This window comes from Ostrea edulis, chromosome 3 (assembly GCF_947568905.1).
Source record: "Ostrea edulis chromosome 3, xbOstEdul1.1, whole genome shotgun sequence".
Lineage (NCBI taxonomy): Eukaryota > Metazoa > Mollusca > Bivalvia > Ostreida > Ostreidae > Ostrea > Ostrea edulis.
In genome coordinates, this window is record NC_079166.1 from 92,419,048 (window position 1) to 92,437,070 (window position 18,023).

The following is an 18,023-nucleotide window of genomic DNA, read 5'->3' on the forward strand; positions in this document are numbered from 1 at the left end:
CACAAAGAATACCCCCGCTTACCCCATTCCCCCAAAGGGTGTTGGTAATAGGTATAAACTACCTCTTCTCTGAGTGTAGAAAACAAATGGCATGACAAACCGAACCATATCGCTACTTCGATGTCCAGTGCGCGTGACCTTTGACCGTTTGACCCCAAAATCGATAGGGAACATTTTCATCCCATGGGTAGTCCATATGTATGATATGGTGACTGTAGGTCGAAAGGATAACGCTTTAGAGCCTGGAAACCATATTGCTACTTCGATGTCCAGTGCGCTTGACTTTTGACCTTTTAACCCCAAAATCGATAGGGAACATCTTCATCCCATGAGTAGTCCATATATATGATATGGTGATGGTAGGTGTAAAGGATAATGCTTTAGAGCCCGGAAACCATTGCGTCTACAGACGGACGGACGGACGGACAAACAGACAGACAGACAACACGATTCCAGTATACCCCCACAACTTGTTGCGGGGGTATAATAACAACAAAATATTATGACACTTTCCCCTCGATACATTTTTCAGAACATGTACGCTGGGACGTACTTTTTCATTGTGGCATCATGTAGTGCGAAGTGCACGGAGGTACATTTATAACAGCATTGTGATTTTCCTTTGGTAGCCTTAACTGGACAGCGAAGTTTATTTATGTGTATGACTGACATTTGTACCGATGCATTATTCACACCTACGACGTATCATGTAGCAGTATTCCATTATCTCCTGCGAATGGTATTTATATATCTCAAATGAATCGATACGCAAGAGGGTGTTCTGTGTCTGGTCAGGTTTTAAATCGAGGCAGGCTACTGACAAAGAAGTCGGTGGTGCAGGGGTTTTAACTGTCTGGTTTAAAGTCAGCACTTAGCAAATTTCACGGTCGTTATAACAATCCAGTTTGCTAATAAAACCTATGATTGGGTCAAATGATGTCTGACGTGTTTCGTCAATACAACCTATATAGAATATCACACTCTAATGCTAATCTCGGACTTGGGATTTGCCCCATAATTGGTCTCGGCTCGATCCCGTAGGGCGAGGGCTGAGATCACTCTCGGGGCAATCTCAGGTCCGATATCAACATTAGAGTGTGATATTGTTTATATCATATACCTAAAACACAACAAGTTGATCAACATCTTTTTTTAAAAATGGAGGGGGGTATTGACCCAAACATAACTTATACATGTGTTGTTCATGTACATGTATATACTATTAAGCAGCTACTAGGGGTTTGCTAATTAATACTAAAATTGGAAATAAGTGAATTATTTTTATTTATTTTTTCGGATTTACCATACTCGCCCGTTTTCATTATTTCATATAATTTGTAAGAGTTGTGGAACTTTGTTTACGTGGCGTCATCGTATGAACTGGAATGTTTACAGACCTGATGCTGCTATTTCTTTGCTTAGGGAGTGTTACTGAAGTAAGTTTTGTTTTTATACCGTTTCACATCTGTTTAGCATCTAGCCTATAACTCGTTGAAATACGTCGGATGATATTGGTTTTGCTTTTCTCGTTTTATGGCCAAGTGACTTGGCAAGTCCTCGGGATGCTAGATTTCAGAAATTGGTTTAAAGCAATTTTTTACATCAAGATTGCTGTAAATCCATTAGGACCGGGAATTTCTGAAAATGTTTCAATATCACCCTCCATAATTATCTTACAGTTTTCTATCGCCTAGAACGTTGATTGTTTTTAAATGAAGTTAAACGTGTTATTGTTCTAAATAAACAATTGTTACTTGGATTACCACCCTTTGCTTAGATACTCGTTACAATTTAGCGCTGTTTTTAAAAACGTTTTAATTTAATTTTTCTGCTTAAATTAAATTTTGTCGTGAAAGATAGAATTATATATTTTTTAAAAATGTGTCTAACACATTTTCATGTAGTTAATACTAGTTATGTTAGATTTCAAAAGATTAAAGAAGAAATAGCCATTTGAAATTTGAGGGCGAGACAGCCCCTTGACAACGGGCCGAGATAGCCCTACCTACTTGCAGCTGTCTCACCCTTGCCAAGGTAGGTGTATTAGGGATGATACAGTATTAGGTATACGATATAACATTGGGTCAAATGCTGTCTGACGTGTTCCATACCGATTTGAGGCCATTTTTGGCACAATGATTTTGACTACAGATAATTACGTTTACCTGATCAAGATATAAAGCTCACGGTGGGTGTAACCGGTTGACAGGGGACGTTTATTCTCCCTAGGCACCTCATCCTACCTTTGGTATATCCAGGGATCCATGCTTCTCCAACACTAGTTGTATTTCTTATGGGAGTGTTGAGTTTGATAACTGTTCGTTATCTTCAACTTTCATATCTAAGCATCCCCAAGGAACCTAGTATAGATTCAAATTTGTTTAAATCATGTCCCCATTGGATTGGGTTGGGCTGCAATGATTTTTTATACGAGAATATACGGCTCTTACAGCCTTTGAGCAGTGAGGGTTCTATAGCGTGTCTATAGCGACACGGGACATCCGTTTCTAAGGTCTTCTTCGACGACCCGTGACATTCAAACCTGATGCCAAATGTTTGGCGATGGAACTGTCACTACCTGTTTGAACGACAGAGGCGGGATCAGGTGCCTAGGAGGAGTAAGCATCCCCTGTTGACCGGTCACACCCGCCGTGAGCCCCATATCCTGATCAGGTAAACGGAGTTATCCGCAGTCAAAATCAGTGTGCCAAGAACGGCTTAACAATCGGTATGAAACACGTCAGACAGCATTTGACCCAATGCGAGGTTGTATTGACGAACTAGATCGTTATAGCGACCATAGAATTTGCGAAATGCTGACTTCAATCGAGACTGTTGAAATCCCTGTACCATCTTCCCATGTCAAACTTTGATTCCCTATCCTGGTCCCATCCTTCCCCAGGGTCATGGTCATGATTTAAACCAACTCGAAGCTGCTCTACCTAGGAAGGTTTGCAGATAAATGACTTTTCGTACCTCCGGGAACCGTGATTTCAACCAACTTGAATGTACACTATGTCAGCAAAATGTCAGGCAAATTTAAACTTTTCTAGACTAGACTATCAGGAGAACGTTTAAGTGGGTCATTCAAATATTCTAAAGATAGTCTGGCCCACACCCTACTTTAGTCTTTTCTTGAATATTTTCCCTTTGAAAGGGGTATAACTCTGTGTTTGAACACATTTGATTTTTATTCACTCAAGTATGATTTATTGCAAGTTTTATTGGAATTGGCGAATTCGTTCTGGGAAAAGTACAAATTGTTAAACGTTTACAGACGGACAAACAGACGGATGGGCTCTGGACAAAATGTGGAAAAAGATCACTTAATCGTCTAGCTCTAAAAAGAGGAACTTACGTATTTTTTTCACTTTATCTAGAATGCAGTTCTCTCTTTCTCTACTGTAGAGGCCGTCACTGTCTTCTCTATCCTCCACCATTATATGACGTATTGCATCAATTCCAAGTCTCTTGATAAAGGACTCCTCAAGTCCCTCCGTTAGGTACATACATCGTTCATCTGTATCTCTGATGTACCACCACGTACGTACATACTCCAACAACGAGTCTACTGACGACAATCTGAAGTAGTTCTCATAGTCCTCGACAGTGTTCAGACAATTCTGGACAAAGTAACTCATCACCTGATGGCGGACATCGTCTGACGCGAACCCAACGGAGCTATTGTTCTTTTGGTATGTCAGTACTTTGTCATTTTCAATCAATTCCTTAATGACATCGTGTTCGTCGACTATAGAGTCGTTCTGCAGGACTGGAAATACTTCTCCCAGAGCTCTTGTTTTATCTTTCCATGATGAATTTAAAGACGCATTGTATTTCTCTGATGTCAAGATGTGGATAAGAATGCTCCATTTTTGTCTGGAGAGTGACAGTCCATACAAATCTGAAATATCATTGGGCATATCATATAATGTTGCTCAAATTCACTTCTAAGAACAAATACATTAGGTATAAAATTCGACACTGTCATCAAATTTGTTTCCCTCAATTGAAAGGTTACAATCGACAGATTTTATAACTCCTTAATTATTACTGTTTTCTCAACTTGTCTTTTCTTTCTATGAATTTATCCATGCTTTTCAAGAATCAAGTACATTGTTAAAAGTTCAATGTGATATGCATTTGGAGGGGCTTTTGGGATCCATTTCTTTAAAAGGTAGTAAATTTTACCGCAAGTTAGTCCGATTAATAAAGATGCGTAAGTATTTGGATTGGCCTAATTGCGTTATGAAGCGAAGTACGACTGGACTTCAATCTCAAAATAACCTAAACATTAAATTTAAAAATATCTTAGTTGGAGACAAAATTTGAGGACGTGGATGCCACATTTTTCATTCCTTGGAAACTATGATAACATAAATTGGATTGAAAATGAAAGGTGACGATATCGAATAGTGATCAAGCTCACAACTCCCATAAGTAACATGATATAGAGAGTTGGGCAAACACTGACCCCTGGCTACTATCACAATTTTTAAATTATGTCCAATACAGCGAAAAACAAATGTAAAGTGGGGGGAGGGGGCAATATATCTCAAATCTAAACGTCGTGATAGAAAATATACAAGTTCTAAGTATTTTAACAGTTCTGATTTACAATCAGAATAAGACCCAAAAATATATATTAACCTATTTGTCCATTGTTTTTGGTGTTTTACACTGTGATTCTCATAACGTCAACACCATGACGTAAGCATCATGACGTTATTTAGTTTTCATGCTGAAAAACAATACAAAGTTTAAACGACTGTAAAACGATAACTAGAAAAATATTGTTTTTAAATAAATTGTTCAATGACCTATAAATCTTAGAGCATCATATATGAAAGTCTCCTTTATTTTTTGCGAAAGGGCCGGTTTTAGTACTTTGTGGCTCTAGTCCTTTATTTACATTGATAGTTCGGTTAACGCATTTTTGGTTAAGCATTGACAAAGAAAATTAGCTAATCATACATACATGGACGAACAGGTTTTTTTTAAAACAAGCAGATTATGAAGTTTTATACTAGAATTAAAAAAATATTCTACTTCAAATGAAAATCAATGATATTGTAAATTATATTCTATTAAATATGTCTATGCTTGTGCACTGTATAGAAATGATAATTCATACCATTAATATATAAATGCATACATATTACTCGTCTGCAAGAAGAAATGATGTCATAACTTGAGCATGTATGTAGAAAGCGTCGTCCACTAATGATGAATAATACTCTAATGTTTTTCCCCAATAAAGGACGATAAAGAACTGATATAATGTATATATTTTACTGTGCTTAAATGTTAATTTTGTTCATGAAAATCAAAAAATGTTGCGAGATAATGGTATGGTTTCTGCCTCTTTTATTGTTTGCAGGTAAAAATTAGCAGGTAAGAATAAGAAAAAAAGTTTCAATCAATATGCATGAAATTTTGTATAAAGATTTAGTATTTTCGGCAATAATTTAAAAATTGAATCTCCAACCCCACTCTTTTAAGTTTCATTTTGAATTTCATAAGAAGACCTGAAAAAAATTATGCGAAATTTAGAAATGGACTTTACTCCTAATATGTCATACTAAAGGCCAAGGTTTTCAACCGGTTGGTTTTCCTCAGGCAAGTTAAGTGAGGGGCGGAAGTAATTTAAGGCAGGTGTGAAGCTTCAAGGCCGAGAGAATCCTGCTAGCTTGTATATGTACAAATACACGGAATATTATCTGTGTTACCTGCATTATCTGTACGTTTTTGTATGATTGAAAACTCCATGGTAGTGGGCTTTTTTTTTTTGCAGATTAATCGAAACGTTGATAATTAAATCTAATGAATCAAACGTAAAAATTAAAGCTCGATCAATTTATTTTATATAAATGACAACCTTAGCCATTGGAAACTTAGGCAAACTATTCGTTATTCAAAGTTTTTTGTATTCATTTGACTGCCTTTGTTCGTCGGATACCCAGTATCTGACGATGTTTGACTGCCAAACATACAGTTTCCGACGAGAGTTTCTGCGTACTGCGGTAGATTGTCTGGCTATGTACAGTTGATGTCCCATGTCCCATGATGACTATATATTCCAAAACAGCTTAGAAAGTTTTATTCTGTTTGAATTAGTTTTTTTCTGGACGCACACCAGAATTCTCTGGCTACCTAAGTTGTCTTTGTGACTCGACATGGCCATAGCGCATGGCCTACACAAACAAGACATTCGCATTTTCCAACAGTTCCTTAAAAACTGGTCTAGACGAAGATTTTTTTCTTCCTCTGGATCCCAATCCAACCATTATATACAAGAAAGAGTCCTTATCGCGGCTAATTTCTCATCCGATAAGTTGAACTTTTGCCGCCTTGTTTCAAGGGGAAAATTACGCTTATAAATTTTCAACTGAGGGTAAACAAGATTTCCTTAGCATACAATGCATTTACTCATAATTAATCTGTTTAACATTAAATCGATGTCCGTGTAAATGATATTCAACATTTCATAATAATTATCAAAAACCTAATATATTATTTTATAATTCATGTACTAATTGTTATTATTGTGTGAATCTCTCTACATGAAAAAACCAAAACCGTTTCCCTATCAAGCTGGACTACGCGGTCAGCATCAAACGATTACACGGACGCCACGATCGCCAGTTAAGATAGTTAAGTAGCTAAGTACTTCGTTACTAGCTTGAAAATACGGATGTATATTTAATTGCTGTTACAAAATTTAGAAATTCATTTCAAAATTAAGGATTATCTCCCTCATGCATAGCTCTTATCCTTGGACGAATTTGGCTCCACTTTTTTGGCACGCTGTTTTTTGGCTATATTTAGCTCTAAAACTTCATAGTTATTTCGGATTTCAAAGATTTCGGTTGAGCATCACTGAAGAGACATTATTTGTCGAAATGCGCATCTGGTGCATCAAAATTGGTACCGTATAAGTTTTACATAAGGTATACACAAAGACTAGAAGCTAAAAGTCCATCAATTTCTAGCATCCAATCTTAAGCTTAATTTTTCCTGATTGACAAGGGTTCACAGACCAGGTAAATTTCAAGGCGGTGCTTATTTTCTCGGCCTTTAAGCTCTCAAATGCAATACCATGAACTTTTTCGCATATCAAGTACAAAAAGATTATCATTTATTTCCTTAACTTGCATTAACTTGTTTTACTGTATTGTTAGAATAGATCTGTATATCTAACTGATTTGTAATGCCTACGTTGTTTTGACACCAACATGTAAATCAAGTTTAATTGAATAAAGTTCAAGTGCAAAAATATCATGTTTGGGATACTGTAGCTCAATAACAAGCCTTACGATCGCAGTTTTTGTTTTTAATTTCCTAATTCTCCTTCAGGGTAGAAATCAAAAGTACACCCACCCACCCCTCAAAAATGACTTTGCTCCAAATCGCAGGTGTGAACCTCTTTAAGAAACAACTATATGCCTAATAATTCATCATATTTCCGTTTATTTTTGTCTACGGGTTTTTATCGTGTCTTAGTAGTCTTTCCTCTTGCTCGACATTTTCTGATAACAAAAATCAATACCCCATGTCTGCGTTGTAATTGTTTACATGATATCATCCCACCCATCCTTAAATCATATAGAAAGAACCATATTCAAATTTTCAAAATGAAAATGTCACGTTCCATATATACAATTTCTTGCCCACGGATACCATTTCATTATTTAAAGAATTGTAGCATTATGACTTGGGTCATACGATGTCAGCGTGTGATCGGAAGGATCCACCAGGAACCGCATGATACCACCAGGATATCTGTATACAGTTCAATAACGCAGCCCTGGAAAAGATCACTGGTGGATTACCGTTGTAAAATTAAATATTTACCCCAATACACTGGTAACCCATAATTCGATGCAAAGTGTAATAATGATAATATAGTGTATTGTACAATAAACTTTTCAGAGTCTACCCAACTCTTGATTCCGTCCCATTGTACACTCCTATTAATGATATATTAATGTGGTTAACGAAACATTATGTAAGCCGTACACACTCAATCTGTCACGGTAGCTCAGTGGTAGAACTTTTGCTTCGTAACTGGGAAATCGTAAGTTCGAAACCCCGCTCGTGCAGTTGCCGTGTCAAACCTCAGACGTAATAAGAAGCAGTGAATCCTCCTTCATCAAACGCTCTGGATTTAGAAGTGAAGTTCATGGCTTTTTCGGATATGACCTTCAAAATGGAGGTCTCCTATTTGGGTAGGAGTTGGCATGTTAAAGAACGTACACTGCTACGGCCTTGGGCGCAAAGCATAGATCTAAATTTGTAATACTTCACCGACTGATGGTGCCGTCTCCTTATGAGTGTAAAATCCCCGACGGGACGTGCAACAAACAATGAACCAGAGGCTGTTCTTATGACTTTGTACATGTAAATGCAACATATGTTACAATTTTCGGTTACAATTATCAACAACACTTACCCGGATTTTGATTTTTTTTTTTTGGTCAAGATATAGATTAATGGTACACTTTTCGTCGCATTTGATTAAGTTCCATTAACCAAAAAATTCAACATAATCCATTTTGTCGATGTTTAAAATCCCAATTATTTTATCATTATTTTCCCAACCTTCCTTTTCTGAATTCATGGTCGTGATGGTGGTAGTGAGGGTGTGGGTAGTAGAGTAATATTTCTTGTGCATGTCTCAAATAACTCCAAATTTAAAGAGCCCCGGAAGTCATGGGTGCAAAAATGGTAAATTGGTTCAGAAATTCATTTAAAAATATAAGGACAAAAATTTATGATCGTGCGTGCATTCAATACCGAGATATTCGCCGTCAAAGTTAGCTATTTTTGCACCTGCCCGAAATCAATGAACTGGACTTCCGGTTTTACTATATTTAGCCATAATGACGTGTGACATCACAACCCATCAGTCTCAAACAGGGCAGTAAGGCAAATCCAAACGATACATCCGTTTCTGTGGACGAAATCGACCTCCACATATCATTTGAAGCGTCTTCCTTTGAAGATTATCGTTACGAGTACGTACAGACATCGTCCCTTACCAAAATGAGCCAGCTGCAACGGATTCTGACTATTTTGACGAGTTAAATGGGGAGAATGCTGAACGTGAACAACTTGAACATCGCCTCGGAAGCACGGAATGATAAGGCACCGTTAGACTGTTTGTTTATAAAATAAATTGGGAAATACGAAATTGATCAATCATTTTTAACTGTACATGATTCTTAATTATATTAATGATAAAATTACAGATGTCTAATGACCATATTACGCCTGTCCACGTCGTTTTCACAGGAATCTGTAATTTTGTCTGTAATAACAATGTTAGTGGTCGCACTGGTGTGTACCATACCACCCCTTAGTAATTAGGGAGTGGTATGGTATATACCCTCAATTATCAATAGCCTTACTATTATTACAAAATCATTTGTTCCTGTTGTGTATTTTCGCTCATTACTTCATTGGGAAAGAGCTGAAAAATAACATTGATTTTTATATCCTCTCATATGACACCCCCTTTATACTGTTATAATTGTACTTACAATTTTTTCTAAGAATTTTTAAAAAATATCATCTAGAGGAGAGTTGTCTTATCTTTTCCCCATTATTGAGTTCTCTATTCTTTCACAAATTCACATGATTTACAAATCATTTTAGGAGTCAATGTGGATTATATTCCCATATGTCAGTTGCCAAGGAAATTGTATGCTGCACCGAATTGCCAAGGGTTGATGAGAAGAGGGGAGTTATTCAACAAGGAACTAGCCTGCTTTACTGAACACCCTGGGTTTTCATCAGTGTGTTTAAATGTGCATGAGCTCGAGACGGCATAATACCAATACTGATCCCAGTATGGAGAAATGAGGGCAGCAATTGAAGAGCAAGTCAGTTTTTTTTTCATTGATTTAATCAATACAAAATCCACATGACCCCAATGGGTAAGGCTACCTAGGGTACAAGGTGCGATTCCCTCTACCCTCATGTGCTGTGACGAATTTCTTTGCCTCTGAGGAGTATCAAGGATTCAATGCACCTGAGTGATGGTATGATTTAGTTGAAGCAACTTTTTTTAAAAACAAATGTACGATTCATCCATGATGCATACAAAAAATTTCAAGCACAACATTCTATAAGAAATGACTCAAAAATAATACATTTATAAACATAATGGTAGTAAAAAATATCATAATTATAAATAAATACTGGCAAAACAGAATACTACAAAATATCAATTTTCTAGAAAGCATCAGCTACACAAACAATATTTTAAATAAAATGTTTCTGCACCAAGGAACGGGACGAGGACCCTGTTTTCATGTTCTCATTAAAAAAAAAAGTTTTATCATTTTTTAACTCTTACAACTATTATATATACTAAGCTAATACTACATATATTATGCTAATATTTCATTCTATAATGTGTTTGCAAAAACACACTGTTGTATGCAAGACCAAACAGATTGTTATCCAACGGTCAGACTCTATATCATGGTTGTTCCCAGTCTTTTTTTATTTATAAAACAAATAACAAAATTTGTTTTCACAACCTACTATTCTATATGGGTTTGGTTCAGATTTAAACAAAACCAAAGATAAAGGTGTTTCACAACGATTTAACATTTTTAAACAAGATTAAAATAGAGCACATCTGTATTACCAACATATTTTTATCTGCTTTCCTAGAATGTCCAAATAGCTAGTATTACGTTTTGCCCAACTATCTATTTTGTATTGCTTGCAGGAGTTAAGAGATTGATCACTGTTCGTTATCTTCATCTTGCATTCACACGGATGTCTCTTTCCGACTGAACCTCGATCTAAAATGTAGCACCACTTCTTCTTTATCAGGATGGAAAACTTTACTGCACATTGGAGGTGGTTTAGCTGGCAATGAGTATGGTAATAGTTCTGATGACCCATGAAAGGCCAAATAAGTCTCTTTCATCAGGACTGATGGGCTGGAATAAATGGACACTATTTAAATTTTATGTATGCTTTATATTCTAATAAATAAATTTTTGATAAATAATACATATTCTCATTAACATTGGTATTGCTGTTTTAAACTTGATTGAAAGAAAAGTGACAAATGCAAAAATAGTGAAAATGTCATGCCATTTAATTTTGATATGAATTATGATAGTAGATTATCTTTAGAAGTACATTCTTACTAATTGTTGGATCAACAGGCTTCCTACAAACACTGCATTCCCCACGCTTGAACTTCGAGAAGCTGATTTTAAATTGTTGGTCCCCCTCCTTCGTTATGACATGCAGCCTTGAGAAATTCTCATTAAAATGTAGAGCAGCAATCATCAACCTTTCCCAATAAAAAAAGATAAAATAAGTGTTACGATAGTGCTTTATAATGTATTTACTGTAATTATATTATTATTTTGAAACAAAATGTCCGCATGTAAATATTGAAATAATTTGCAGTGGGGGATCCAGATCATCCACAGGGGGGGGGGGGTATCCCGAAGGTCGGAACCCTCCCCTTTCATCAGAAAATTTTGCTAAAAAACACCCACACATATAGATGGTGGAACCCTCCTTTCACAACTAAAAAAAACCCCTCCCTTTCCAAATTTCCTGGATCTGCCCATGATTTGTGTAAATTAAATTAGTGAAGAGGGGTTTCCATCATATGTCATTTTTGGAAATAATTTAATTTTCATTAACGTATAAATCCAAAGGATGTACATGTAGGAGTTATAACAGGGGTTACAGGCAACCCACTCTACAGCCTTCACTTGATTGATCAGAATTGGTATCTTTGCAATGTTAACATTTAATCGTGTTGGAAAATATTATTGCCCACTAACAGAGTAATAAAAGTCTACGTATATTTAAATTATGCAACGTTCTTGATCACATTACTAAGATAGGTCAGTGGATCTATATGACAGAATATGTTTAAACGACAATCTGTAAGAAACTCGTTATATGGTACGTGTATTGTAACTTATAAAGTGAAAAAAAGCTAATCAACGTCACAGACTACAATAAAAATTATAAACTTTCTTACCGATGGAAATCTCATAATAAAGTAACACACACGACGTACCCTATTTTTATCCAGCTTCACGGCAGCCTGGCGCTTGGGTTTAGGCTCTGGCGAAGAGAAAAGGGCTAGGCTGAGGTCGTCCACTTTCCTCTTAGGATAAAGCGATAGAACCGCACCAGGCAGAAGCGTTTTTTTTCACAGAAATTGCAAATTCTCTCATCAGTGAAAACTGAGCCTCGAAACATTCGTCCGGGAAATGCGCACTATAAACAACAGTATACTGTGACGATCATGTCCAGTCTGCATGGGTCAGCTCACAAATCGAGTCCATGCAGCTCTCTGTCGCTCGTCCTTTGTGGACGGAAACGGTGTCCAAGGGCCTGTTGTTGCATCCTGCAACTACACATATGTGTCTCTTACTCTTACTTGCCATTTCTCTTCGAATATTTTCTTCTCTTATACTCTCGTCTTGTTGTGAAGAAACCGCTAATGATGTGTTGTGATGTCAGATCCGGTATTACATTTTCAGTCTCGTTTTCGATATCGTAAAGGTGTGAATTTACGATAAAGGTTGTTTTTTCCCATTATATCGTTTGTTGATTAAAAAATTACTCAAATAATTTTACTATCGGTATTTATTTTTTAAAATACATTAGATAAACCAAAATGTATTGTTGACTTCCGGGACACTTTAATTTCTTAAATTGTGTGGGAGAACTTCAATAAATGGATTCAAATCATAACTTCGACCTGATATGTTTATACCATTCACGTCCACGTTAGAAAAAGCAAGGGGCTGTTACCAAATACACGTGCACCTTCAAGTGCATTCACTAGACTTGCTCATGCCTTTATAATTGATATAATCATTGCTGCCTTTAATACGTTTTAGTAATGACAAATATATGTTTAATTATGGGACCAAACTTGTTGACAAAATATACCCAATATATACGTATTTTGTTATTTATACGAAACGATCCTGATGAAATAAGATATGGGTAAATCTCGAAGCCATGCACTAAAGGAGTTGAGGTTCAATATATTGTTGGTTTGGGGATAGGGTTACCCTTACCCATGTGGGAAATGCTAACTATAACAAACTAAGAATGTAGGGGGAAGTATCGCCATCATTATTGTTTAGGGTAAGGGGAACAATATAACCACTATTCCCGGGAAAAGGGAAAAGGGAAAGATATCAATCTATAACATTTGCCATTTCTAGATATGGGTGTTTTACTTCTCCTTAGATCAAATGCTTTAATCGAACTCGCTAATCCAGCAGTTGGTCATCACATGTACATAGTGTGGATACTTACCAAAACTAAGTTCTTCCACTAAACATATGACTGGTTATATATGCAACATATATGTACATAGTGTATGAAAAAGGGTGCCATTTAAACATGGTATTATTATTTATGTTCCATTCAAGTTTTTAGAGAACGTGTGTTCCCAGTTCTTTTCAGTATAAAAAGCAAATCACTGAAAATTAACGCAGAAGTCCTTTTCCGAAATATTTATATATTACGACATGTTTATTGTTTGTGTAGTTTTATCGACAGTCATCTCATCGTCAATTTATTGTATAACATAATACGATATGTCTAACAATATGACACTTAATAAATGGTTAATCTTCTGAATAAAACAATTCTAAGGACTTACCTATTGTTTTGTCCAAATTCTCAAGGATTAAAAATGATCCAAGAGCACTGTTGTGACTCAGGATACCGGGGGGCGCCTGTCGCTGTGATTCCAGTGTCTTTGTGAATTGTATTAACCGGTTCTTGGTAACGTAATCAAGATTGAATACATCATAGGGAAGGCACACTGAAATTATAAATTGCAATACTCATACAATACATCAGACACAAAATACCAAATTTCTTTGAAATAATAAAAAAAACCCAGCAACTTGAATATGACTTTGTTCATGAAATGTGAATAACATTAGTAATCTGTAAATAAAACATTATCAACTATTCTTATTTAGATATTTCAATATATTTCAATCTATACGAGGGGAAAGAGAAGTTGTAAAGCTTAGAAATTTTATTGATATATTCATATACAAATAATTATTTTCTATTATGAATGCCATTTTGAAATACTGCATTGGCTTTCAAATCACAGATTATGTCTGTTATGGTTGTTACGAAGAGACACTGAAAAAAGGGCGGGTGTGCCAAACAGTTTCACAAGTTGAATTATGTGTATGACCGACATTTGTACCGATGCATTATTCACACCTACGACGAATCGTCATCTTTCCATATTCATGTAGCAATATTCCATTATCACCTGCGAATGGTATTTATATCTCTCAACTGAATCGATACGCAAGAGGGTGTTATGCGTCTGGTCAGTTTTTAAATCGAGGCAGGCTACTGACAAACAAGTCAGTGGTGCAGGACTTTTAACAGTCTGGTTTAAAGTCAGCACGTCGCAAATTTCACGGTCGTTATAACAATCCAATTTATCAATACAACCTAACATTGGGTTAAATGCTGTCTGACGCGTTTCATACCTATTTTAGGCCGTTTTTGGCACAATGATTTTGACTACAGATAATTCCGTTTACCTGATCAAGATATAAAGCTCATGGTGGGTGTAACCGGTTAACAGGGGATGCTTATTCTTCATTACCTCATTCTACCTTTGGTATATCCAGGGGTCCATGTTTCCCCAACACTCTATTTTGTATTTCTTATTGGAGTGTTGAGTTTGATAAATGTTCGTTATCTTCACCGTTCATATCCAAACATCCTCAAGGAACCTAGTATCAATTCAATTTTGTTTAAATCATGTCCGCATTGGATTGGATTGGGCCGCAATATTGTTTTATAGGAGAATATATGGGATGAATTTTAAAACTATTTTTTTCTGAAGAGCAACACTGTCATGATTAGTCAAACTGATACATAAGTATCTACAGGTAGTGCAGATTCCAGCTTGTTCAAATCATTGTCCAATAGTTCAGGATGAGGCCTCAACGAAGAATTAAAGTTAATGATGGATAAGGTGAAATCATCATGTTTATCATAAAGTTGAGTTGTTAGTTTGTCTTTAATATTTATACAACTCTGTGATGTCTTTTATTTTGAGGTCACGGGGATATATCGAATCGACATATGAATGAATGATGGTATCTTCCTTAACGTCTCTCTCGAGAATTTTTCATTCATATGGAAACGTCACCAACACCGATGGGGGCCCTCAAATTTAGGCCTTTGCTCGGCTATTACGGCCTTTGAGAGGTGAGGGTTCTTTAGCGTGCCACACCTACTGTGACACGGGACATCCGTTTCTAAGGTCATCTCCGACGACCCGTGACATTCACACCTGATGCCGAGTGTTTGGCGATGGAACTGTCACTACCTCTTTGAACGACTTAGGATTGTCGCGGCCAGGATTCAAACCAGGGGCTTCCGCATGCAGGGCGAACGTTCTAACCACTAAAACACCGCGGCGGTTTATCTGAATAAAAATAGCATTGTTAATAAATAAAACGTCGTCGATATATCTAAATATCGCATTGAAGGTCATGGAAAGAGATTTTTCTTCTTATGTAGAATTTTTTGAATAAATACTGCTTCATTGATATATTGCCCATCCCCCTACATTCAGTTATTCTTGACATGATTAACAATAGAACACGATACAGTACATGCACGATAGGATATAATAGGATACACACACGATAGGATAGGATACACGCAGCAGGGTTAAGGTGTCCCGAGTAAAGTTAAAACAAACATCATAAAATGTACCTCGGTGCACTTCATACTATATATGACGTCACAATATAAAAGTACGTCACGACGTACAGCCTATAGTTGTATCGCGGGGAAAATGTTATATATAGAATATCGCACTCTAATGTTGATCTCGGACCTTGGATTGGCCCCGAGAGTTGATCTCGGCCCTCGCACTAAGGGCTCGGGCCGAGATCACTCGAGGGGCAATCCCAGGTCCGAGAACAACATTAGAGTGTGATATTGTTTATATCATATACCTAAAACACAACAAGTTGATAAACATTTTTTTTTAAAATGGGGGGGGGGGGGGGGGTAATTGACCCAAACATAAATACATGGTATACGGTACAACGATATTTGACTATTTTATTCCTTCAGTGAGTTTACTTTATTGTTTATGTTTCCAGTACTATTGGCATTGTGAAACATGCTAAAGTCTGGGTTTTGTAGCTTTATTCCACTGCTGATTAATCATGGACATACCCTCATGTGGTCTAGAACCTGGACGTTTCAATTAACTGAACTGCTTGGCTGAGAAACTCGTCATATCTATCGATGTGCTGTTCATGTACATGTATATACTATTAAGCAGCTCCTAGGGGCTTGCTAACGAATACTGAAATTGGAAATAAGTGAATTATTTTTATTTCTTTTTTCGGATTTACCAAACTCGCCCGTTTTCATTATTTCATATAATTTGTAAGAGTTGTATAACTTTGTTTACGTGGCGTCATCGTATGAACGGGAATGTTTACAGATCTGATGCTGCTATTTATTTGCTTAGGGAATGTTACCTTATACTGAAGTAAGTTTTTTTTTTTTACCGTTTCCCATCTGTTTACCATCTATAAGTCGTTGAAAAACGTTGGAAGATATTGGTTCTGCTTTTCTCGTTTTATTGCCAAGTCCTCGGGATTTTAGATTTCAGAAATCGTTTTAAAGCAGTTTTCTACATCAAAATTACCGTAAATTAACATTTTGATCTCCATTAGGACTGGGAATTTCTAATAATGCTTTAGTATCACCCTCCATAATCCTCCTACTGTTTTCTGTCGCCTATAACGTTGATTGTTTTTAAATGAAGTTAAACGTGTTATTATTCTAAATAAACAATTGTTACTTGGGTTACCCCCTTTGCTTAGCTACTCGCTACAATTTAGCGCTGTTTTTGAAAACGTTTTTATTTCATTTTTCTGCTTAAATTAAATTTTGTCGTCGAAGAAAGTATTATATTTGAAAAATATTGTGTCTAACATCATTTTTTCATGTAGTTATGTTAGATTTCAAAAGATTAAAGAAGAAATAGCCATTTGAAATTTGAGGGCGAGACAGCCCCTTGACAACGGCCCGATACAGAGGCAGCCCTACCTACTTGCAGCTGTCTCGCCCTTGCCAATATAGGTATATCAGGGCTGATACACTACTAGGTATATGATATAATATGTTATCGCTATTTATTGCCGTTACCTAGTGTTCAAGCTGTATGTGTTTTAATCTGTTTGTCAGATGACCCCCCCCAACAAAAAATTTCTTCGATAATATATAAGTCTCATATATTTATATATAGTATGTGCACGGAAGACTGTAAAGTAATCCTTACATCACTTTGTGACCTTGATATCGCCCCCGATGTGTATAGTCATTTGGAATAAAGAAAATCAACGCATGCACATATCGACTCGTTACAGGTGAAAGATGACAATATTTTATTTCGACCTAGGCATATTCAAAAAGGTAGCTAATTGCAGATTTAGGATTTTGATACAGAAGGTACAATATTTTGCCTCGTTTAGATACGATTTGGATGTGAATGTGAAAAATGCCCAACATTTGAGTTGAGATTATGGAAATTGCTATATTTGAGAGGATATTGTACCGATCTGTATCACTCTTTAAATTTACCATATCGATGTCGACATATCAAGCCCAAACTGCAAATGATCTGAGTGCATCTTTCACCTGTACCGAGATGATAAACAACTAAAAGTCTAGCGGATAAAAATAGCTCTAGGTCAGTTGTATGACGATGTAATAGGTACGCAAAGGATTTCCCCACGTGATACGATGTTTGTTAATGTACTGATAAACGATTTTTACTAAAAATATGCGACGCTTGAAAGAATTTTACTTTTATATGAATATGCTGTTATTACTTGTTATTTTACTCGGGACACCTTAACCCCGCTGTGCACACATGATAGGATAGGATACACGAACGATAGGATAGGATAGACTCACGATAGGATAGAATATAT

General features: G+C 36.3%; 1 protein-coding gene across 1 annotated transcript in view; it reads right to left on the bottom strand.

The window, feature by feature from the left end:
- Positions 1–18,023, bottom strand: part of LOC125673047 (uncharacterized) — a 424,666-nt gene that overhangs the window by 34,338 nt on the left and 372,305 nt on the right. Inside the window, exons 11-12 of the mRNA XM_056159423.1 lie at positions 13,676–13,840; positions 3,359–3,904 (exon numbers count right to left, since the gene is read on the bottom strand). Coding sequence (XP_056015398.1) covers positions 3,359–3,904; positions 13,676–13,840 — 711 coding nt within the window. The remainder of the gene's footprint in view (positions 1–3,358; positions 3,905–13,675; positions 13,841–18,023) is intronic.